Source organism: Bos indicus, chromosome 4 (assembly GCF_029378745.1).
Source record: "Bos indicus isolate NIAB-ARS_2022 breed Sahiwal x Tharparkar chromosome 4, NIAB-ARS_B.indTharparkar_mat_pri_1.0, whole genome shotgun sequence".
In the NCBI taxonomy this organism is placed as follows: domain Eukaryota; kingdom Metazoa; phylum Chordata; class Mammalia; order Artiodactyla; family Bovidae; genus Bos; species Bos indicus.
Genome location: NC_091763.1, coordinates 48612261 through 48636501, shown reverse-complemented (window position 1 = coordinate 48636501; position 24241 = coordinate 48612261). Strand labels below are relative to the sequence as shown.

Below are 24241 nucleotides of genomic sequence, written 5' to 3'. Positions count from 1 at the left end.
TGGTTAAAACTGGGAGCTTTGCTCCTATGGAGATGGGATTTTCCACGCACAAGAGAATGACTTACGGGGATGCCTCCAGGCAAACCAAAAGTTTCCGAAGCAACATTTTCATACCTGAGTAGGTGCTGAATGTGTTGCCTACAGCTCTGCAGCATAGAACCCTGTGAGATGATTGACCTTGAGAATCTTTGAGGTGAGCGTACCACCCGAGGCCGTGAGAAGACCCTAGTCCTGCTTCCACGGAGGACCTGGATCAGAGCATTATGGATGTCTGCTAACAGCACAAGTGAACTGAAGAGTTTCCACAGTAGCTAAAGACTGTAAATTACAGAATGATGTTTTTATAGAACAGTTGAAATTAGAAAAATTCCTACAAGGGATAAATTTTACTTGTTTAGTCACTCAGTCATGTCCGGCTCTTTTGTGACCCCATGGACTGTAGCCCACCAGGCTCCTCTGTCCATGGGCTTTCCCAGGCAATAATACTGGACTGGGTTGCCATTTCCTTCTCCAGGGGATCGTCCCCACCGAGGGACTGAACTCATGTCTCCTGGTTGGCAAATGTATTCTTTGCCACTGAGCTTCCTGGGAAACCCCAAATTTTACTTATAGAATAGTTAATATAAAGGCATTCTTTCCAATAGTATTCTGGATCCAGCCAGAACCAGCTGTCTAGTGGGAGCTCTCCCGACTCTTGAGTGAGCCGTCACGGTGGTGAAGAAGCCCGTCCTGCTCTGTGCGGGCCCTCGGCCGTAGACTGGAGTAAACACATGGGGAGAAGTGCAGGCCCTCGGCTTAGACTGGAGTAAACACATGGGGAGAAGTGCAGGCCCTCGGCTTAGACAGGAGTAAACACCGTGGGGAGAAGTGCAGGCCCTCGGCTTAGACTGGAGTAAACACATGGGGAGAAGTGCAGGCCCTCGGCTTAGACTGGAGTAAACACATGGGGAGAAGTGCAGGCCCTCGGCTTAGACTGGAGTAAACACATGGGGAGAAGTGCAGGCCCTCGGCTTAGACAGGAGTAAACACCATGGGGAGAAGTGCAGGCCCTCGGCTTAGACTGGAGTAAACACCATGGGGAGAAGTGCGAGGCCAGGTTCAGAGCTGTTGTACAGGCTTCAGAGTCTCTGCTCAATCAGATGTTGCCATCTTACCTCTTGAGATTCAGCCTCTACAGCTTGGCCTTTATCAGAGCCCAAAGCCAAGGACAGGGAGCGCTGGCGTGCTGCAGTTCATGGGGTCGCAAAGAGTTGGACATGACTGAGCGATTGTACTGAACTGAAAGCCAAGGAGGAGTCAGTGAAAGTTTTAAATTATTTTTGCCAGCATTTTGACAAGGTAGTAGGTGGTTAGTAACAGGGTAGATTTGCCTGCAGGTTCCTGTAAAATGCAAGCAGGCGTACACTGGAGATATTATAGGTTCGGTTCTAGCCCACTGCCTCACAGCAACTCTCAGAATAAAGCCAGTCACATGAATTGTTTGGTTTCCCAGTGCTTATTAAAGCTGTGTTTAAACTATCCTCTAGTTAATTAAGGATGTAGTAACATTATGTCTGAAAAAATTGTACATATCTTAATTAAAAATATTGCTAAAAAAAGATGCTAACCATCATCTGACACCACAGAGCAGGGTTGCACAAACCTTCAGTTTGTAAAAAAAAAAAAAAATGCAAAACAAAATACCTCCAGCATACCTGTGAAGCACAGTAAAATGAGACGAGCCTATCTTGGATGGTAACACCTAGACACGCAGTGTTTTAGAAGAGAGGGATGTCCAGCGAGGTAATAATTTCATATATGTAAGGATATAATGGCCCTTTGAAAAGCTGTATAGAAAATGGTTGAATTTATCCACATTAGCTTATAGCCCATGGAAGGATTATGTATACAATAAAAGCTGAAAGCTGTGGCCACCATTAGAACCTTTTAGTTAGAACTACTTGAAGGCTTTAACTGTGTGCTTTCATTTTAGCCCGTTATCAGATGAGCTCTAAGAGGGGGTTTTGCTGAATCACCCTGAAGTAAAGTCAGACCCAAAGGCAATGAGTTGGGGGCCAAGGAAGGGGCTGAAGGGAGGGCCAGCCTACGTGTGTGTGTGTGTGTGTGTGTGTGTGTGTGTGTGAGGCTAAGAAATGGTTAAGAATTATCCAGTCTAGGAAGACTGCTATTATTCATTCTATTATGTATTATGCTATTACACTAATGCTAATGTGCTATTATGATTCTTGTACTGAGTCACCTCTTTCCATATTGAACAGCATTAAATGACTTCTGCATTTCCTTCATTTAGACCACTGCTCTTCCAGACAAGTGAACACGTGGCCAGCAGCCCTGCACTGGGGGACATAATTCCATTCAGCATCATTATTCAGTTTTTGTTCACAAGAGCACCCCCTGAGCTGAAATCCCCCTTCCAGGTAAGAAGGTGAAGCCAGAATCCTCTTACTTGTCTTCCTTCTGAACTCAGAGAATGCAGGGGACTCCCCCCACCCCACCCCTAACTCACTGAAGGTCCTGGCCTTCTCCTACCAAGAGAAGTCATGAATTTGTGTCTTAGCAGTGAATGATTCAGGAGGGAAGGTTCCCACTACCCAGGCCCTACTTTCTCATCAACGTATAGGTCACCTGCCGCATCTAGAATTAGCCCTTTAAATAACAGTGATTCAAGTAATGTATGTTCATAAAGCTTTTTTGACAGAGGCCCCATTTCCTTTGCTGACCCACCTTCAACTGACAAACCCAAGAGGCCCCCTGGGGTTGGGAAAGTGCACCAAGGGCCGGTCTGCCCGCCTTTGGGGCCGGTGTCTGGGGTCCTCTGACCCCAGGAGTCCCAGAGATCCTCTCCGAACCCGCGAATGCCCCACAGGACAGGACAGGGTGTAGCCGCTCTCTCTGACTGTGTTTCCACCCGCAGAGGGCAGAGTGGTCCCATGCACGCTTCTCCCAGTGGCTGGATGATCACCCTTCTGAAAAGGACAGGCTCCTCCTCATCAGGTAAAGCCACGTGTGGCAGGCGCACCTGCGTGTTCTCGAAGCCTGGGGCCTGGGGGGTGCTGGGGAGGAGCGGAGCCCAAGTAGGTGTCAACATGGTGCACCCCCGGGCCCCACCTGCCGGAGCGCCGCCAGGGGAGCTGGTGGCCCAGCAGGGTTTGCTTTCCGTGTCCCTTGCATCCGCTAGTGCTGCCCTGTGCCTCATGCAGCCCTAGGAACTTGCACCTTGAAAACCATCTTCAGCTATGAAACAACTCCTGGCCTTGGCTCCACATTTTCTGCTTCATTTCCACATGGGGCAGTTACTGAAGTGGTGGAGTACAGCTGTGAGTAAATGCGGTGTAGTTGTTAGTAGACACCCAGCAGCCTGGTGCCTCTCAGGTGTATTTATGCACGTGTGCACACACATGCAGCACACATACCCCCCGCACCCCCACGCACACACACATACCCACACAGACTTGCCATGCTCAGGGAGGGATGTTTCCACCCTCAATGTATGCACACACCCCCGTGCACCCACACCCACACCCACACACACCCCACGCGCACCTGCTACGCTCAGGGAGGGATGTTTCCACTGTCATGTATGCACAGACACCTCGCACCCCTGCACACACACACGTACCCGCACACCCCTGCATGTGCGCGCGCACACTCTGCACGCGTACACATACATACGCGCACACACACAGCCCGCGCACCCCCACCATGCCCAGGGAGGGACGCTTCCACTGTCACATGTAACTTACTAAGCATCTCTCCTGCATCAGCACCACTCCTTTGAAATTTCTCTCACCAAGACCTGCCGAGACCTCTTAGCCACCAAATCCCAGTGTTTCTGTTCTCTCGGTATCACTCTGCAGCTTTAGCTGAAAGTGACCACCACTTCTTTCTTAAAACTCATCCCCTGACCAACTCCACACATTTTTACTAATGCCCACTATGCGCAAGGCCCTTAGGACACAGCACAAGCCAAGACAGGCCCCGCCTTCTCGGATCTTTCCTGACCCCTTGGTCATTTGTTCCTGCTGTGACCTCTGTGACTGTTTCTCCCTCAGTCTCGTTGTCTGAATTGTCTTCCTCTGTCCACTCCTTGAATGCCATCGCTTCCCACGCTGTGTCCCTGGCTCCTTTTCCTTCACGTTCAGTCTGTATTTCAGTTCCCCATTGAGCTCACTCAGACTGGTGATTCTAGTGACTCTTCTGTCCTGTGACCCCGGGACTGTGGTTCACCTTGGTTGCTCAGGGTCTCAGGCCAGCAAACGTGCTGTTACATGTCACCACTCAAAATCCCACAGAAATCTCAACCCCAAAATGTTAAGTCATTTTTCCTCTCATACCTGCTTACCTAGACTCACTATCTGGTTGGGGTATCATTGTCACCTGTATTCAGCCAAGCTAGAAAACCTTTAAGCCATCATTCACTTCCTTGGTCACACCCTCATTCTCCAAAGCCCATCAGCTGTACCTCTTAAATCACTCTGGGAACCATCCTCAGCTCTTCGAAGGGCTCCTAATGCTGCTGGTCTGGGGGACAGCACTGAACACGGTCGCTTAGGCCTGAACTCAGGGGCTGAGTTGGGTTGTCCAAAGGCAGTGTGGGGCTCATGTGTGAAGCGATTCTCAACTGTGCTGGCACCCGAGAGTCATTTTCAAAGCTTTGAAAAATCCTGGTATTGAGACCACACCCTCAACTCCCTCAGAATCTCCGGGGTTGGGTCCTGGCGTCAGGATTTCTTAAAGTGGCTGGGCAGCTCTTTACAGCATCAGTTCAGTTCAGTTCAGTCACTCAGTCGTGTCTGACTCTCTGCTACCCCATGAATCGCAGCACACCAGGCCTCCCTGTCCATCACCAACTCCCAGAGTTCACTCAGACTCACGTCCATCGAGTCGGTGATGCCATCCAGCCATCTCATCCTCTGTTGTCCTCTTCTCCTCCTGCCCCCAATCCCTCCCAGCATCAGGGTCTTTTCCAATGAGTCAGCTCTTCGCGTGAGGTGGCCAAAGTATTGGAGTGTCAGCTTCAGCATCAGTCCTTCTAATGAACACCCAGGACTGACCTCCTTTAGAATGGACTGGTTGGATCTCCTTGCAGTTCAAGGGACTCTCAAGAGTCTTCTCCAGCACCATAGTTCAAAAGGACCAATTCTTCAGCGCTCAGCTTTCTTCACAGTCCAACTCTCATATCCATACATGACCACTGGAAAAACCATAGTCTTTACAGCATAGCCAGGACTAAAACCGAGTTGCCAGGTGAGAGACCCCATGGAGGAAGAAAGCTGGGGGAGGTCACATCAGCCCACCAGGTCCTGGGAGGGGAGCCGAGCTCAAGCATGGTGACTGGAGCCCAGGGGAGCCCCCGGCCCCGCCAGCGCCTGTGTGGGTACAGTGGAGGTTGGCCCGCACCTGCTCTTCTTCCTTGCTGTCTGTTACCCTCTCAGCTAAGAGCATCTGATCTAGAAACTGGGCAGGATGGGCGGTGATCCTGTCACCGTCAGCACAGTGTCTGGTTAAACTGGTTTCAGAAAAGGCTTCAGGTGCAAATGAAGGACTCTGCTTGTGGCTGCTGTGGGGGTTGTGATGTCTGCGAGTTTCCCCTGAGGCCCGTAGACTCTCCCAGCTGCAGCGCACCGGGTGATAGAAGACTCAGGACTCAGTTAATGGAACAGGGTGCATTTATGTCTTAAAGAGATGGATGGAGTTCATCTACAACAGTTGTGCTGCTGTGGGCACATCACAGATCTGTTTTCTTTTGCTTCTTTTTAAAAATGTCTCCTGAGTGATATCATCAGCAGTGCTGTTGCTAAGCCTATATTTAGCAACCGAAAATCACGCTCAGAAATACTGTCATGCTTTCTGAAGAAGGCCTGCCCATCACTGCACACATGGCTGCTATTAGAGCCTTCCACCCTGAGCGGGGAATGAAGCCCTCCTTGAGGGATTTCACAACACTGCTTCTCCTCTGGCCCAGGCCGGTGGCAGGGAGGGGTGCTTTGTCCTAGAGTACACTCCTGCCTGTCATCGCAAAACTGGTTTCGTCCCTGCATACTGAAGCACCACTGGATGAATTTCTTGCCCCTGTAGATAAACCCAGGGTGAGTACTGTCCTTTAAATGTCAGTAAGTTTGTTTTAGCTTTGGGGCAAACCTTGCTGTAGACTCATCTGCTGCTCCCGGCACGGTGTGTTGGGTTGTCATAAGTAGGGCAGATCGAGGGTACAGCAGCTACTGCGGAACTAATGGCAAGTAATGACCTCTCTTCTGCCTTCCTTTCTGCTTCCTTTTAATGCCAGATATTTTCTCTAGAGCTTGAATGAATCCTAGTTCAACTTAATAAACCAGTGGCTCCTGGGGCCATGTGGGGTCAGTGGGGACAGTGGGGAAGATGGCACCTCCCCAGCCCCCAGCAGGCAGGCGTGTGTGCCCGCGGCAGGAGGGCGGCAGCGGGACAGCCTGCAAGTGTTGCCTGTGTTCTCCGCAAGGGTGAAGGCTGAGGTTTTGATGCAAAGATTCCTCAAGCTCTGCAGAAGAGGTAGGATTGGCCGCAAATCACCAGCTCTGGATACTGGCAGTGGGCAGCAGCGCTTCTGACTGTGGCATCCTTGCCTTTGCTGCTCCTGACTCTCAGTCGGCTCGGAGCACCTTTATGGTGTCACAACTGTCTACAGGCTTTATTTGCTGATTGGTACTTTGCATCTGTAGGATCGTCAGTTCTTTGTGCCAAGTGCATCCTTGGACATCCCCCGCTCCCCAAACCCTCCCACAGGTATCCAGGACCCACAGACTGGGAACCATTCCCTCAGCTCCTCCACTTCTGTAGGACCACACAACCCCTATGGATGGAGGGTGAAGTTTGGTCTCATAGGAGCTAATGTTCTGGTGGCACGAGATCCCTACCCATTCTGGGAACTGGGTGCCTGAGATGAGATCCTGGGGTAGGTGGAGCCAGGGGAGAGCCTGTGAAGGCCCAGGTAGTTTTTTAAGTCATGTATGTGTTTTAGTATTAAGCACACTGATATTTCACGGCTGACAAAAATCAGTTTTGTTTTCTATAAAATTCTCCACTTATATCACAATGCAGTGTTGTCAGCACAACCCCTTCCTCTACTAAATGTTTGCAGAACTCCTATGCTACTTTTTTTTCAATAAGGGTAACTTTAATAATCTTCCTATTTTGGATACAAACCAGAGTTGAGAGTCTTACATAATGTTTGGCCCAATTTCCAAGAAAGCTGATGTTTTTTGCTCAGGCAAATGAAGTAATAATTGCTTGAAAATCTTGCTCAATTTTACGTGGGAGGGCAGCTTTAGTCCTTTTTCTCTCCATAGTTCTCATAGTGTTTTTGATGAACAAAACCAAAAGCACTAACCACACTGATTTCTGTTCTTCCACATACTGTGTGGTTTTATGTAATGTCTTACTGTTCTGAAAGCAGACGAAACTGCTACATGGATTTTTGTCCAAATATTAGATAAAATGATTCTAATCCTCTAACCCATTCGGAGCAGAATGATGACAGTTTCTGTGAATTTCAGTGCTCTGATTTCTTAGACTGATACATCCACACCATCGATTGTCTCAAAGACAGTGGGCGCGTGGGGGTTTCTCCACTGTGTTCGAGTCTGCAGGGCCTGCATGGTGGGAGTGGGCCGAGTGCCTGGGATACCATGGCAACTTGAATAGTATCACTAAAAGAAGCACGTTTTCCTCACAGAGAAACAGCTTCGTTTAAGCCTCAGCTCTGACGAGAATAAGGCATCTCATAGAACATTGCTCTCTAAAGGCATTCGTTAGATTCCATTTTGCGTGCATATACTTTTGCGGATCCCCTACACTTGCTTTTCTTATATTTAGTTTCTTTAGTGCTTTTGTCCTTTTCATCATAGTCCTATCTTCCTGTATCTAATTCATTTTTAAAATTCATTCACTGTGCATTTGTCAAGCACTAGTCCTGGGGCTACATTCATGCTGAAAGTTGTTAATCGTAAGAGTGAAATTACCCAGCACAGAGATCCTTGCACTGCAGTGTGATCGTGTGGGCAGAAGGGTAAAGACCTGCTCTTTACATAGAGAGTCCCAGGCCATCAGAAGTGCAGTGAGGGGACCTCCCTGGTGGTCCAGTGGCTGAGACTCTGAGCTCCCAATGCAGAGGTGCAGTGGGGAAAACCGTGTTGGAGGGCTTCATAGGTTCAGAGGTGTACCTAGAAGAGAGCCAGGTGCCTCACAGGACAAGCCTTTAATTCTAACTAAATCTTGTGGGTATTCTTCCCACTTTGCCGATGGACAGGCTCAAGACACAGTCTAGATCACACAGCTTGGTCAGGAGGCAGAGCCTAATGTACCAGCTGTGCTTTTTTTTAAAAAAATTATTTATGGTGGGGGCTGGGTCTTTATTGTTGTGCATGGGCTTTCTCTAGTTGCGGCGAGCAGGGGCTGCCCTCTAGCTGCAGTGCCTGGGCTTCTCAATGCTACGGCTTCTCTTGTGGCTCGCGAGCTCTAGAGTGCAAACTCAGTAGCTGTGGCACACAGACTTGGTTGCCCTGCAGCATGTGGGATCCTCCCGGATCAGAGATGAAACCCACATCTGCGTTGGCAGATAGATTCTTAACCACTGGACCACCAGGGAAGTCCCCAGCTGTGCCTGCCAGGCTTGCACACCCCACCCCCACCCCCACCCCCTGCGCTGCTGGTTTCTGGGTTACTTTGTTGTGAGTAGTGAAGTATGAAGCTGGCTTTCAGAGATCCATCCCCAAATGCTGGGGTCCTGCTAAGCTGTGCTACTGGCGCAGAAGTCCTAGACTTTTCCACTTCTTGTGACTCCAGGATAGTTTGTTTTGTGCTGCCTGGAGTCAGGAAAGGCTTTATCAAAAACAAGGCACTTGAGCTGGTCCTAAGTAAAAGCTCTACAAGGAAGAAGTGGGGCGGGGTCAGGGGTGCGTGTTGGCATTCCAAAGGACAGCCGGTCCTGAGGAAGGCTCTCACTAACTTAAAGACTAGCTCTCACTAACAATGAGATGTGTGGACAAAGGGAAACAGGCCTCTTTTTGGAACTCGACTTTATTTTAGAGTATTTGCACAGGCACCCCAGTCTCTCAGTGGGTGAGCATAGGGGTTGGGCTCTGCCTGTGTTGGTAACACAGACAGCAGAAATGAATGATTTGAGGGTATTTTTCTGGGCTCCAAAATCACTACAGATGGTGACTGCAGCCATGAAATTAAAAGACGCTTACTCCTTGGAAGGAAAGTTATGACCAACCTAGATGGCATATTCAAAAGCAGAGACATTACTTTGCCAACAAAGGTTCGTCTAGTCAAGGCTATGGTTTTCCTATGAAGAAAGCTGAGCGCCGAAGAATTGATGCTTTTGAACTGTGATGTTGGAGAAGACTCGTGAGAGTCCCTTGGACTGCAAGGAGATCCAACCAGTCCATTCGGAAGGAGATCAGCCCTGGGATTTCTTTGGAAGGAATGATGCTAAAGCTGAAACTCCAGTACTTTGGCCACCTCATGCGAAGAGTTGACTCATTGGAAAAGACTCTGATGCTGGGAGGGATTGGGGGCAGGAGGAGAAGGGGACGACAGAGGATGAGATGGCTGGATGGCATCACTGACTCGATGGACGTGAGTCTGAGTGAACTCCAGGAGTTGGTGATGGACAGGGAGGCCTGGCGTGCTGTGATTCATGGGGTCGCAGAGTCAGACACGACTGAGCAGCTGATCTGATCTGATCTTCGGTAGAGCAGAGGCTGGGGCCCAGCAGTGACAGTTGGGGAAGGTTGGCAATGAAGCTGGTGTGCACGGAGTTGTGAACGTAGACACTGTCCTGGGGGCAAGGAGGGCACGGCAGGTGGACCACAGGCCCTGACTATAGTGTGGCAGGTCCTCTAGTGCAGGGCTCATGGCACTGGGGTGACCACCACCCACAAGACTGCGCCAGTATTTAGGGCACAAAATGGCAGGATTCAGACTGAAGCAAAGGTGAGAGGAGGGACCAGATGTGGTAATATGTTGTTCAGTTGCTAGGTCACATCCTCCTCTTTGCTTCCCCATCGACTGTAGCACACCAGGCTCCTCTGCACTTCACTATCTCCCTGAGTTTGCTCAAACTCCTGTCCATTGGGTCAGTGATGCCAACCAATCACCTCATCCTCTGTCGCCCCTTTTCTTCCTGCCTTCAATCTTTCCCAGCATCAGGGTCTTTTACAATGAGTGGGCTCTTCGCATCTGGTGGCCAAAAAGTATTGGAGCTTCAGCATCAGTCCTTCCAATGAATACTGAGGGCTGATGTCCTTTAGGATTGACTGGTTTGATCTCTAGCACAATTTGAAAGCATCAGTTCTTGGGTGCTCAGCCTTCTTTATGGTCCAGCTCTCACATCTTTACATGACTACTGGAAAAGCCATAGCTTTGACTATACAGACCTTTTTTGGGCAAGTGATGGCTGTGCTTTTTAATACATCTAGGTTTGTCATAGATTTCCAAGGAGCAAGCACCTTTTAAATTTTGTGGCTGCTCTCACCATTCACAGTGATTTTGGAGACCAAGAAAATAAAATCTGCCAGCTTCCACTTTTTCCCCATCTATTTGCCATGACGTGATGGGACTGGATGTCATGATTTTAATTTGTTGAATGTTGAATTTTAATCCATTTTTTCACTCTCCTCTTTCATCAAGAAGCTTTTTAGTTCCTCTTTGCTTTCTGCCATTAGAGTGGCATCATCTGCATGTCTGAGATTGTTGATATTTTCCACTGCCATCTTGCTTCCAGCTTGTGATTCATGTAGCCTAGCATTTTCCATAATGTACTCTGGCTATAAGTTAAATAAGCAGGGTGACAATATACAGCTTTTCACACACTCCTTTCCCAATTTTGAACCAGTCCTTTGTTCCATGTCCAGTTCTGTTGCTTCTTGACCTGCATACAGATTTCTCAGGAGACAGGTAAGGTGGTAATATGTAGGGTACATTAATAGGACTTGAAAACTGGTTATGTGTAGGACTTAAACAGTTTTAGACATAGACTATGGGGAGATGATGGTCACTTTACTGAAATAGTAAGGGGGCAAATACTAGTCTTCACGTAGGTTTTTTACCAGACGTTTGTCTTTTTCTTTTTATGGTGGTTTTATTTTTTAGAGTAGGTTCAGGTTCACAGCCAATTTGAGAAGGTACAGATATTTTTTCCATATGCCCCCTGCCCCTACGTGCACAGCCTCCTGCCTTCCCAGTACCCCTCCCCCAGAGCAGCCTTCACGTCTACACTGGCACACTGTCACCTGGAGTCCATAGCTCGCACTGGGGTTCCCTCTTGGCGGTGTACACCTTGTGGGTTTGTGTGGCCCTAGGTTTCCGACAGGTGAGTCTGAGGGAATCCTGGAAGGAATCACATAAAGATGTCCAGAAGGCAGAGATGAGGAGCGAGGTCAGGACAGGAAGTTAAGAGATTCTCCACTCTCTTAATTCGGTTCCATATAAAACCCTGACAGTGGGTAGCGAGGGTGAGGGGTGCTATGGCCTGAGCACTGAACTGGCCACACTCCCATCAAATATAGTCCCTGTAGTTGAATGAAAATGACTAAACTGACAGAGGACTATTTTTTTCAGTATTTGGGAGCAAATAATACAGGTAAGAATTACGTATTAGATGAGACTTGAGACACTATGTGAGCTATGATAGCTATGGAAATGCTCTGGAGTGTGTGATTTCATGATTATAACAAAAATTTGATTGTTTTACTTGCAACTTAAATAGACCAATAATGAAAAGTATGCATAAATGAACAAGCATAGGGCTGGACTTGATCTGTGCTGTAGTTTGCTGACCCCCTAATTGAGAACATTTATCATACTTATCGCTAAATTCAGGCTGTCTTCTTAGCACAATCTGCCAACAACTGGAGCCTACGAACAGTTTACCCTACTTGTGGGTTCACACTCTTTAAGGAACAGGAATATAAAGCCCCTGAGGCATTGGTGTGCAGTGAGGGCCCCGCTCCCCAGTGCAGTCCATACTCTGCGGAGCGGGGCGCCCCCTTGTGAGCGCTGTGCAGACACAGGCTGCACTTGGCTCTGCAGAAGTCTCTGCAATAGCAAAGAAAGGCAAACACAGCCTTAGCTGCCAGAGAGCCTCCCATGGTGTGATTAGACCACTAAGTGCAGTGCGGGTTGAAAACTGAGCACAGCTCTGCACCTTGACCACAGGAACCCTACTGACAAATGTTTTGAGGGCCATTCGCTGACTGAGCAAAGCAGAAATGAGCTGCTTTTAAACGTTGGCATCCTCCAAGCTGTTCTGTTTCATTTGTATAGCCTTCTGACATTGTTTTCCTTTGGTTTTCAGGGGTGCTCTGGAAGCTTATGTTCAATCAGTAAGAAGCAGAGAAGGCAAAGAATTTGCACCGGTTTATCCCATAATGGTTCAGCTGCTTCAAAAAGCTATGTCTGCTCTTCAGTAAGAATGTGAAGTATTTCTTAATCTCTATTTTGTGCTAACCCATCCAGCGGTGGCTAATACATACTCTAAAAGACAGCTACCATCTACTGTTCCATGAATGTAATTGACTTTTCTGTATTTCCTTGTTGACCTCTTCTGTTTACCTCTTAAGCTCTTCTACCTTAAGTAGCATAAAATGTCAAAATAGATTCATCACCACCTTGAAACTCTGCAGAGCTTATTTTTCCAAAAAGATACCAAACTCTTCTCTCCCATCAGGTTTTTCTATGAGGCTATCTAAAACTTCTTTCCCATCACAGAGTCCCCACAACTTAAGAGACAGGGTCACGTTCTATAGTAAATACGCTGCTTCTCCCCAGCCGGCATCCTTTCTTGCTGGATAAGGAGTTAACCTGGTAGCTTCCATTATTTGGCTGCACATTAGAATCACTGGTAGCTTTAAATAATCCTGATGCCCAATTTGTACTCCATATTAACATGCAAGCATGACAATTTTTTTTTTAATATCCTGAAATGTTTCCAACGTGCAACAGTTTGGCAACTACTGGCATATCCCGAAGCTAAGATGTAGGGCTCAATGTTTAACCGCGTCTTACTGTATCTTTAATAGAGCAAGGCTGTCTTTATACTTTGTGTGTCACTTTATTGGGGGCTGTTCTACTTTATAACAGAGATGCCAAGTTAAAAATTAACTTTTACTCTGAAAGGAGTCTTATAAATCGTAATCTGGGTCCTTCTTTCTATTGCCCTTGCCTTGTCATTAACATTTTAAAGTTTAAAATCCCACAAGCCACTTGTAAAAATATTTTCCATTTCCTGAACCTATTATTTGGATGACTCATTCATAAAGTTCAGTCAGGATAAATCAGAAGTCAGAGATAAACAATTTTTTTCATTTTATTTGAAATAATATACAAGAATATAGTGTGCAAAATTTAGGGGCAACATCATGAAGTGTAATGAACTGAAATCAATTTTATAGCTGTGATTCCTAACCAGAAACACCACTTGGTAAGTAACATGAAAAGCCATGATTGTAGCTCAGAGCAAAAGCAGCTCTATTGCCATTGTGTTTGCTCTCGTTGTAGACAGTTGGAGGAAAGTAAAGTGCAAGTGTTGCACTGCTTAAGTGCAAAGTCCGCCCCCACCATAGATACGATGACAAAAACGATATTAAGATACGTGGCTGAGGAGATATAGGACACAAAGTTAAAAATACAATGGTGTCAACTGTTAACAGCACCATTACAGTGACAATATCCCAATGCTATTAACTAACTTTACCTTGGCCTGGGCTGGGTCTCCACTGAAGTCAAGGGTGGGCGCCGCCGCCCGGTGTGTCCAACTCAGCATGCTCAGGAGCCGCGGCCAGTGGCTAGGCTGGCACTGGCACCATCCACCGGCCCTGTGTCCTGGCAACCTCTTGGCACTGGCCAGACTAGGAGCCCCTGTGTTTGGCACAGATGCTGAGCCATGTGGTGGTTGCTCAAGGAAGGCCAACTCCCGGCTTCTGCTTCACCCCATTATGTGTACAATACAGATTAATAAGCAGTAAGGAGCCAATGTATAAACAGCAGTTACATATTTTTAAATTCCCCTTTTGTACAATTTAAAATAAAACATGTATACACTTCTCCTCTCTTTTCTACTGTACTTTAGCACCACAGGATATCAATTTTCAAGCCTATATTACCTGATAGACATATATGAAGTTTGGAAGAAAAATAAGGCAATTTGGTTTACAATGTTGATAGTTTTAGCTTACTTAATGCTCTAATGGAGAAAGCAAATCCTCACTCATTATTAAATCATTTCAAGACTCAATGCTATCGGTATCTTATGGTCACACAGATTCAGGACAAATGGTGAGACCTTCATCTTAAATCTTTCCATCAACAGCCAAGCATCCTGTTTAATGTTGTTGTGAGCCCTGTGGAGATAAAATTAAAACTCAGTGAATGTTTACAAATCAACACATAATTTTACAAATGAAAGCTAAGATGGGTAATATATTAATAACCATACTGTTAAAAAAGACTGCTTTCTCAAAAGTGGTAGATTTTCTGAAGTTTGCGAATACCCAGTGGTATTCCAAGCAACCAAAAAATTTATGGAAGTGAGATGAGAGAGATGGACTAGGATGAGCAGAAACGAAAGGGGGTCCAGGCGAAGTTCCACCACATGGAATCCTAAGGTAATAACTAAAAAACCCAGTCCAGTCATATTCTTATATTGGAATCTGACTACTTTTTAAAAAGAAATTCTTAAGTGGATGTGAACTACATGTTACTATAACAGAAATAGACAAATACATGGGATGAATTAGAACATCCTTGGCCAGCACTCCTGCTGCAAATACTGTCGTCCCTTTGTTTTTAAGTTATCATGGGAAGTTTTCTTGTAATTAATCAAAAACACAACTTAAAAAATGCCAGTCTAGTAATGGAGAAGTTCTAAGAATCAAGTCTGTCCAATATAGCATTATTATGGTGCGAACCTGTTTACCAGCCTTCCCAATTTTCTATTTCTTCTCCATCCTGAGATTTTTTAACCTGGAAATTCTGGGCAAATGTCAGAAGTCCCCATGGAAGCTGGTTAACTTATCTCTACCTCCACCATCCTTACCCATCAGCAAGACAAGCTGTTGAGACATACCACCTCAAATTAGAAAATTTTTCTGCTGTGTGATATTAATGAGTTAATAATCCTTATCGTTCAACCCAACTAGAAATACATTCCAAATCTTTCCACTTCAGCATCTCCAGCAAACATTTCTACTTTCCATGCTAAAAGAGTAAATGGCACTAATGATGAAAGGCAGCCTACCTTACATGATGATGGACAAACATTGTTAGACTTTGAAAGATAAAAAGGCTGAGAAACAGCTTCAACACCCTTTTAAAGGTTCTAACAAATGCTCTAATATGATGGTACAGTTTTGGAGGTAAGTCAGAATCACTTTAAGGAACTACTTGTTTAAACATACTGAATTGGTTCTTTTCCTTTTCCAACAGTCAGGATTTAAACGTTTTTGTTCTTCAGCCAAAGCCTTTGCTTCTAATGTATACATCCTCCTCTCTTCATTCTTCATTTTCTTCCACCTGTCACCAAGGATCACACTTATGGCTCTATAAAAGAAACATTTACACAATGCTGAAGGCAAGAATTTTTCAGAAAACTCATGTCAAGTGCTCCTACTTCAGGAAGAAATACAAAGTTGAAAAACAAAAATCTTGTCCAACACAGAGAACAGGAAAGGTCAAGACTATAGTAGTCATTTCCAGTAAAATCCTAAGTCATATGGTCCATTCATCATAATCTTGGCAATTAAAGCCTCCTGGAGTAGGACCAATATTTCCAATTGTCAGAGAATATCTAAAATGGCTAAAAATTGGGTATTTTACACAGCTTTGATTTGAAGGAAAAAAAAAGTATTCAGAGAAACAGTTTATCATTGGGTACATCAGTTTTTCAAAAATGTTTGAGATATTAAAGCAGAGTGTTTAGTATCAGCAGCATAAAGTATTCACCTTCTATTAAAAGCTTTTCATTTTGTGTCCCTAACCCATCAAATAGTCTTTTTTCTTTCATGCAAGCATAAAGAAAATACAATGGCATTAACTATGTACTTACTGCTTATCTCCTAAAGACACCACCAAATAAACCTTAGGCATCATTTGTACTTTAAAATGGATAACAAGGAGGGAAAATCAAACTGGTAAGACAAGGATTGAAATCTGAAGCTGTTTCCTATTTACTAATCAAGGGGCTTCCCTGGTAGCTCAGATGGTAAAGGATCTGCCTGCAATGCAGGACACCCAGGTCTAGTCTCTGGGTGGGGAAGAACCCCTGGAGAAGGGAATAGCAACCCACTCCAGCATTCCTGCCCATAGAATCTCATGGACAGAGGAGTCTCGTAAATGGGGTCGCAAAGAGTGGGACACAACTGAGCGACTAGCACGTTCGCTTTCATTTACTAATCTGCTCCCAAACCTACTAAAATAGTCTCATCCAGAACAAGCAGACATAAGTATTTTCCTTCTGTGAAGAGCTTAACCCTTAGTTAACTCTTAGTTAACTCTCAGTTTCATGACACTCAACATGAAAAAGAAGTCTGCAATGACTGTGTGTAGTACATACAAAAGATTTCACAATGGCTGATACGGAGGCTAGAAAACTGGCCTCTAAGCTTTAGAAAAAGTCACCATAGATGCTCTACTCCTTGAAATTTAAAATGTTATAAATGTGTGTATTTTTTAATATAATAAGCTGATGCAATTAAACATTGCATCTTTAATTAAAATAAAAACCAGTTTTTATAGTCTCTGGGTTAAAGGTACCATATAATGGTTGATACGTGTACTATTTGATTACAAAGTATTCACATATATATCAATTCCCAAGTCACAGATACATTTGGTAGAAGAAGCTTCTCTTTTTAATAAAAATACTGGGGATGGGCAAAATGGGTGAAGCTGGTGAGCAGGTACAAACTCCCAGATATACAGTAACTGATCGCCTGTAATGTACAGAAGGGTGAGCACAGCGAGTAATAAATACTGTGGTGTATTTGAAAACTGCTAAGAAAGCCAATCTTGAAAGATCTCATCACAAGAAAAAAAACCCCTAATCACGGTGATGTATATTAATTAGACTTATTGTTGAAGTGTGAAGTCACTCAGTCGTGTCCAACTCTTTGTGACCCCATGGACTGTAGCCTACCAGGCTCCTCAGTCTGTGGAATTTTCCAGGCCAGAGTACTGGAATGGGTTGCCATTTCCTTCTCCAAGACTTACTGTTGCTATCATTTTATTATATACAAGTAGCAAAGTATCATGCTATACACCTGAAACTCAGTATGTAATATGTCAGTAGCATCTCAAACGTATGTATATAAAAAGAGATGAGTCATTCAAACCTGATTCAAAGCTGAATTATTCTATGTGCATAATCATTTGACTTTTCTCATATTAATATGGGTAAGGGAACTAGGAAGAATGGAAAGATAATTTGTGGAGAACTTGGTTTGAGGAAGTGAATAGTAGAGGATTCCCAGATGAGGTAAGGGTACAAGGAAACAGTAGGAAGGACCAGCATTAACTTTTATTCCTCAGTGTTACTGAGGATACCTCTACGTTTAGTCTTTTGGCAAACCTGGCAGTCATTAGAAGCTGCCAACGCCTGCACATCCCATGGTATGACATGGTTGTAAAGTACCTCCTTGAGGTTTGACAAAAGAAGGTGCTAGTCTTTCCTATAAAAGTGGAACAGCTATTAAAACTAAGTCTTCTAACAGGCAAGTGACATTTAATATTATTTTAGAAGGCAGACCTTTACCTCTTAGGTAACCTAATTATCTGTCTTAACTTTTACTTTAAAGCCAACCTGGACAACAGAATTCAATAATGAAAGCTACTGAAGAATAAGTTGATTTAATTATCCCAGTTCCTGTGAACTCCAGAGAAGTATTATTCAATTATCACAGTCAGAATCATCACTATTTTTACCTGTTATCTTTCCCTGGATACATCTGAGTATATTCAACTCTGTATTTTTTGGCAAAAAGCATGAAGGCATTCATTGGTCTTTTGCACTTGTTAGGAGAAGTGGCACTCACAGTCCCTGAGCTGTGGGTTTTGACAGCTTTAGCGTACAAAGAACTGGAAGAGAGCTGTGATGATCCTGGTGAGCCACAGTTTTTACTGAATCCAGATCTTTCAAAGTCTTGACCTCCAGGTCCTCCACAAGACAAAGACGCACGACGCTGACGAGCCATACTACTTAGCACGTAAACGGCAGAAGAATCCATAGGCGTGAAGTCATAGCTATAAATAAATAAGTTTAATTCAGTACAATTATCTGATTTGTAAGAACAGGATTAAAAAAAAGTATCCTTAAGATCTGATTGGAAACTTGTGTATTTTACCTTAAATACTACCAACACCATTTTACCAACTTCACCTTTGACAGATGCTTATAAAATGAAAGCTTATGTGTGCATTTACTAAAATTAGTTTTTTTAATCTTGAGAATACAAAAAGTTTTTTTTTTTAAGTACTTCACCCCTCCCCACCCCAAAGGAATTTATTATAATCCACATACTTTATTCATAGCAAATACCTCTTTCAGATCCCATACAACTGATTTATTCCTACTTTAGATTTATTTTCGGACAAATCTGATAATCTACTTTGTTGAGCTACAGAAACCTGAAACTAAAAAAATTTAAACAGCAGTGGCATACACACCAGACCTAAAGACCAACTGCTACAGAAGGTAAGATGTTGGCTAAGGACAGGGAGAACTGGTTAAATGTAGCTGAAGGGACTTAACGTGCACAGCAGCCCGAGCACTTGTTTGGTGATCATGTAGGCAGTCACGCATGCAGAAATTCTCCCCTAAAGGCGACCCACATAACACAGCCTAGAACTTCGACACCCACACTTGTCAGAAAGGCTACATTTCGTCTGATACATTCAGTTTATACAGGTATCAAAGTAAGTTCTCCATATTCTCTCTTACTCTCTCAATTAGCTTGCTTGTTGATTATTATCCTCTCTATATGAAGAAACAGGCTAAAAAAAGGTAAAGTATCATTCACCCACAGCCTCACAGCTATTAGCTCTAAATCCTCATGTTTGTCCATCTCCAAAGCCCCAGGTTGCCTCAGCAATACCATAGCACTCTGTACCATTGTTGGCAAACCTCAAGGTGAATAATCATCAGACTTACTGAAAACATTGTCTGAAAATTAGAGAAAATGAGGACCATAGCCTAAAGATAACCTATTAAAAAGAGGTCTCTTGTTCCAACTGTGTACATTTTTTTAACTTACCACTTACATTTTTAATCTTAGCAGAAAATCTTTTACTCTAAACCCGACTCTCTTTCCCCCTGAAAACATAAATTCTAGCAATACATCAACAGGTTGATATGAGCTACAGGAATAGTATCTGCCTACAGGTAAAACAATATGAGATTATAGATGATTCTAGACACAGACCAAGAGCTACATGAGTGAGGCCCACACCACTCACTGCACACAACAAAAATGACTTTTACCAGTTATCGCATCTGTTTTAAAAGGTATCACAACAAGCAACAAAGGTTTGCTGTATAGCACAGGGAACTAGTCAGTATCTTGTAATAACCTATAATGGAAAATAATCTCAAAAATAAGTGTATAGCTGAATCACTTTGCTGTGTACCTGAAATATTATAAATCAACTGTACCTCAATAAAATGTATTAAGGAAATAAAAGGTATTACATGAAATAAGTGTACTTGAAGAAGTATGACTCCAAAATCATCCAATAAATACTTAGCAATCAGTATTAAGCCAGAGAAATAGTTTTTGATACCTCAATCCCCTCTCATATGTAATTTAGAAAAACAGCAAACCTAACCATTGTAAACGAACCTGACACAAAACTATTAACCTCTACTGTGCTTGCGTGCTAAGTCGCTTCAGTCATGTTCGATTCTTAGGGATCCCATGGACTGTAGCCCACCATTCTCCAGGCAAGAATACTGGAGTAGGCTGCCATGCCCTCCCTTCAGGGGAACCTTCCCATCCCAGGTATCAAATCCCTAACTGAAGGAAAATATTTAATTACAATTTGAAATACCAAGAGATTTAAAAATAGGGTAAGCTAACTGACTACTGAAATTTGAAAATACCACCATCTAGTGGTACAACCAACCACCCATTTCCACTACTGATAAAATCTGTAGTTTGAAATACTCAATCACAGAGTTCAGATTTTGACGTGACCATAGCATTACAATATTACATAAAATCAATCTTAAAAGTTTAATTTTTTTGCTATACTGAACATTCACTGCCTTCACAATCTGTAGTTCCTAAAATATGCTTTTATTTCACACCTCACTTTTTCTACATGCTATTCCTAAAGCTTACAATGCCCCCTTTCCCACCATTGTCTTATTACTCTTAAAGAAAAACTCTACAATATTGTAGTGTATATTAAGCAAATCACAAATACTAACTCACTTAACCCTTTTACAGTTTTTTTTTCTTTTTCCAAAGACCCACAGAAGAATTAACTTACCCCAATCTCCAGAGCAAATCTATCACAAAGCCAGGACCTGAATCCTGGCAGTCAGTTCCAGAACCAAGGTGCTACTATACTACACTGCCTCTCAACCAGCACATCACACACCATACACATGGACTATTCATCCACTTCTTTCTTTAGACTGGAAGCAGAGAGGCAAGCTTATGTTTTAACTGATTTTAAAATCCCCAAATGCCAGCATATTCTAGGCGCTCAAAATGTCTGATGACTGACAGGATAAAATAAACAAATCTGGAGAACGTAATAATTGGGCTCAGAGCCCATCTCTGCCACTTACCAATAATACAACCCTACAGGTAATCCTGTAGCCTGTTCACTCATCTCTAAAATGAAGACAATACATGCTATGCAATGCTGCATAGGTGGAAGAACAGACTATATAAGACAGGCAAGCTCACAGGTACGCAAGTAAAGTATCAATTATTACTGAAAAAGTAGCCTAGATTGGTAAAGTGACTATCCCTAAACCTGCCCAGGGATGCCTAGAAGATTGGCCTCAATGCCCAATTCTCTCAAATGGGCTTCTTCAAATCAAATTCTCACTTGGAAGCTTCCTTTCTACAGTAGAGCCACAAATTGTGTTTAAGAGCTCACCAGTTTATTGCTGACTTCTGGTCCTCTGCAAGCTAACATCGACTCACATGCCCTTCCCCAACCAGCATGACCCAAAAGCACCTATTGTGTTGCCAGCAATGCCTAGCTGGGTACTATAACTTCTAGTCTTCACAACAAGGAGTAGAGTTAGGTGGTGTTATTACTTCCGTTTTACAGTTAAAGCACTGAGGCTTGCATTTACAAAAAGAGAGTAAGTCGAATCTAAAATACAACACAGGAAATTCCTTGGCGATCCAGCATTTAGGACTCTGTGATTTCACTGCCTAGAGCCCGGGTGGGCACTAAGATCCTGCAAGCCAGATGGCATGGCCCAAATAGAGAGAACAGACTTGTCGATGCCAAGGGGGAGGAAGGGTGTGGGAGGGAAGGACTGGGAGTTAGGAAATGCAAAAATTATTATATACAGAATGGATAAACAGCAAGGTCCTACTGTACAGCACAGGGAACTATATTCAATACACTGATAAGCCATGTGTAAAAGAATATATGAATGTATAATAAAACTTAAAAAAAATAACAAATAGTATATTTCTAATATTACTAACGTTCTACATTGGCCAGGCCCAGAGATAACCACTCTCCTGAACTGTTTATCACTCCCCCTTCCAGTAATTTTATTATAAAATACATTCATAAACAATAACACTGTAACAACACTGTTAAAACGGCAACTATGTTAACATGTTATATTAGAATGTTTCATTGTGCAGAAAAAAACATCACAGGCTTGCTGTCCTTTCAAAGGGTTACTTACAGGCTGGCAATGACTAGCATTTGGAATTAGGATTTCAAGAGCGTTCCCCTCATTCCCACAACTGGTAAAGTGGCTCACTGTTCCTAAACTGTGGGTACTGAAAATACTGTTTACCCTAAACACCTGCTTTGGTACATGCCAGGCAGAGAGCCTGTGCACCCAGCTCCCAATAAAACCTCTAGTGTTGCATGTCTAATAAGCTTCCTGGCAGATGACAATTCCTACGTGTTGTCACAACTCCCTGCTGAGGGAAATAAGCTTGTCCTGTGTGACTCCACAGGGAGAGGACTCCTAGAAACGGGGCTTCACGAGACTTAAGCCCATGCCTTTCCTTGTCACAATTTTGCTTCATATCCCTTCACTGTAAGAAATCATAGCTATGCATGTGACTCAGTACTGAATCCTGTGAGTCCTCCCAGTAAGACACTGAACCTGGGGGTTAACTTGAGGATCCCTAACCTAACTGTATAATGTATATTTTATATACAACGTGTTAGTCACTTAGTCGTGTTCAACTCTTTGTGACCCCATGGATAGTAGCCAGCCAGCCTCCTCTGTCCATGAGATTTGCCAGGCAAGAATACTGGAGTGGATTGTCATCTCCTTCTCCAGGGGATCTTCCTGACCCAGGGACTGAACCTGGGTCTCCTGCATTGCTGGCAGATTCTTTACCATCTGAGTCATAGAAAGATTATATAAATTTTTACTTAACATTTCTAAAGTTGATCCATGTTTAAAAATGTATGTCTAAGGTGGCACTAGTCATAAAGAATCTGGTTCAATCCCTGTGTTGGAAAGATCCCCTGGAGAAGGAAATGGCAACCCACTCCAGTATTCTTGCCTGGGAAATCCAAGGACAGAGGAGCCTGGCAGGCTACAGTCTATGGGGTTGCAAAAGAGTCAGACACAAATGAGCACACACAAGATTCATTTCTTTTCCACTGACAAAAAGAATTCCACTGCATGAATGTATCACATCCAGTTTCCAGTGACTGAGGACTGATACTGTGTCCATGCTTTTGCTATCATGAGCAACACAGCTATGAGCTTCACACATCTCCTAGTGCACGTCTACAAGCATTTACTCTCTTTGGTGTACATACAGAGGAATGGAACTACTGATATTCGGTGGTTGACAATAAAGCCAAATTATCTTCCAAAATTTTTGTATCACTTTACACTCTCACCAAAACATTAGAGGTATCATGAATCTACATCCTAAGAATACTGAGTAGCAGACCTTAACACTGTCTTGTTTTTCAAAGATGACCGTGTATGAAAGAATCAAACAGCATTTAGATTCCAATCTTAGGGACGTTTAGTGAGCATACAGCCTGGGCCAGGCCCTGTGCTGGTTACCTTTTTTTCCTTTTTAACAGTCTCACTTACGCTTTCAAAATAAAAACATATTAACCTTATATTGGACTTCCCTGGTGGCTCAGACGGTTAAGCATCTGTCTACAATGTGGGAGACCGGGGTTCGATCCCTGGGTCGGGAAGTTCCCTGGAGAAGGAAATGGCAATCCACTCCAGTACTATTGCCTGGAAAATCCCATGGACAGAGAAGCCTGGTAGGCTACAGTCCATGCGGTCACAAAGAGTCGGACACGACTGAGCGATCTTCACCATAATCTTATATTAAACTGGATGAAATAAAATTGTCAGCCCAGCAAAACTCTTCCGAATTCTCTACTTAAATGCTTATGAATTTGTTAATTATCACAAAGAAACAACGGGTCTTAAAATCCTAGATATTATATTCAGACTTTCTCTGCATTCCTTCTGGGAGAAGGGTGACCCAACTGCCCCCATGTTCCCAAGACTGAGGGGTTTCCAGGGATGCAGGACTTTCAGTGCTAAAACCAGAAAAGTTCCACAAAAATTCAGACAGTTCGTCAACCTTCTTGAGTGTCAGCACATATGGGTTCTTATCCTATTCTACAACTTGTTAAACAAGGTGATCTCAGGAAAAAAATCTCTTTCTTCAAGTCTTTCCAAATATCAACTTTTTTGCTATTCTGACAATTGTTAATCCATACAACTAAAGACCTTGGTCAAATTGAGTATTAAAGAGTTAACTAAAGGAAAAAGGATACAATTAAAAGATTAATAAACTGGTTTAAAACAGCTGGCTAGATTTAACAAATTTTTTTTTAACTCTCAGAGCTGATCTATTTCAGCAGGACCTTGTTTATCTATTATATGTATACAATTTGTATTTTCTAATCTCAAACTAATTTATCCCTTCCTATCCCCCTCAGGTACCTTTTTCAGGTAAGTTTTTCAGTCTATAAGTCTATCTATTTTGTAATAAGTTTATTTGTA

At 43.7% G+C, this 24241-nt stretch overlaps 2 protein-coding genes across 5 annotated transcripts in view; one reads left to right on the top strand and one right to left on the bottom strand.

The window, feature by feature from the left end:
• Positions 1 to 18353, top strand: part of COG5 (component of oligomeric golgi complex 5) — a 281625-nt gene extending 263272 nt beyond the window's left edge. For 3 of the 4 annotated variants that reach the window (XM_070787248.1, XM_070787249.1, XM_070787250.1), the window contains 4 exons: positions 2291 to 2417; positions 2915 to 2994; positions 12335 to 12445; positions 17829 to 18353. In XM_070787248.1, the coding sequence (XP_070643349.1) occupies positions 2291 to 2417; positions 2915 to 2994; positions 12335 to 12445; positions 17829 to 17874 (364 nt within the window). In that variant the 3' untranslated portion in view covers positions 17875 to 18353. Of the gene's footprint in view, positions 1 to 2290; positions 2418 to 2914; positions 2995 to 12334; positions 12655 to 17828 lie in introns of those variants that run through there. The other variant, XM_019959426.2, reaches the window with a different exon arrangement.
• Positions 13321 to 24241, bottom strand: part of HBP1 (HMG-box transcription factor 1) — a 31183-nt gene continuing 20262 nt past the window's right edge. Inside the window, exons 9-11 of the mRNA XM_070787251.1 lie at positions 17956 to 18273; positions 15435 to 15576; positions 13321 to 14378 (exon numbers count right to left, since the gene is read on the bottom strand). Of these exons, the coding sequence (XP_070643352.1) occupies positions 14361 to 14378; positions 15435 to 15576; positions 17956 to 18273 (478 nt within the window). The 3' untranslated portion in view covers positions 13321 to 14360. The remainder of the gene's footprint in view (positions 14379 to 15434; positions 15577 to 17955; positions 18274 to 24241) is intronic.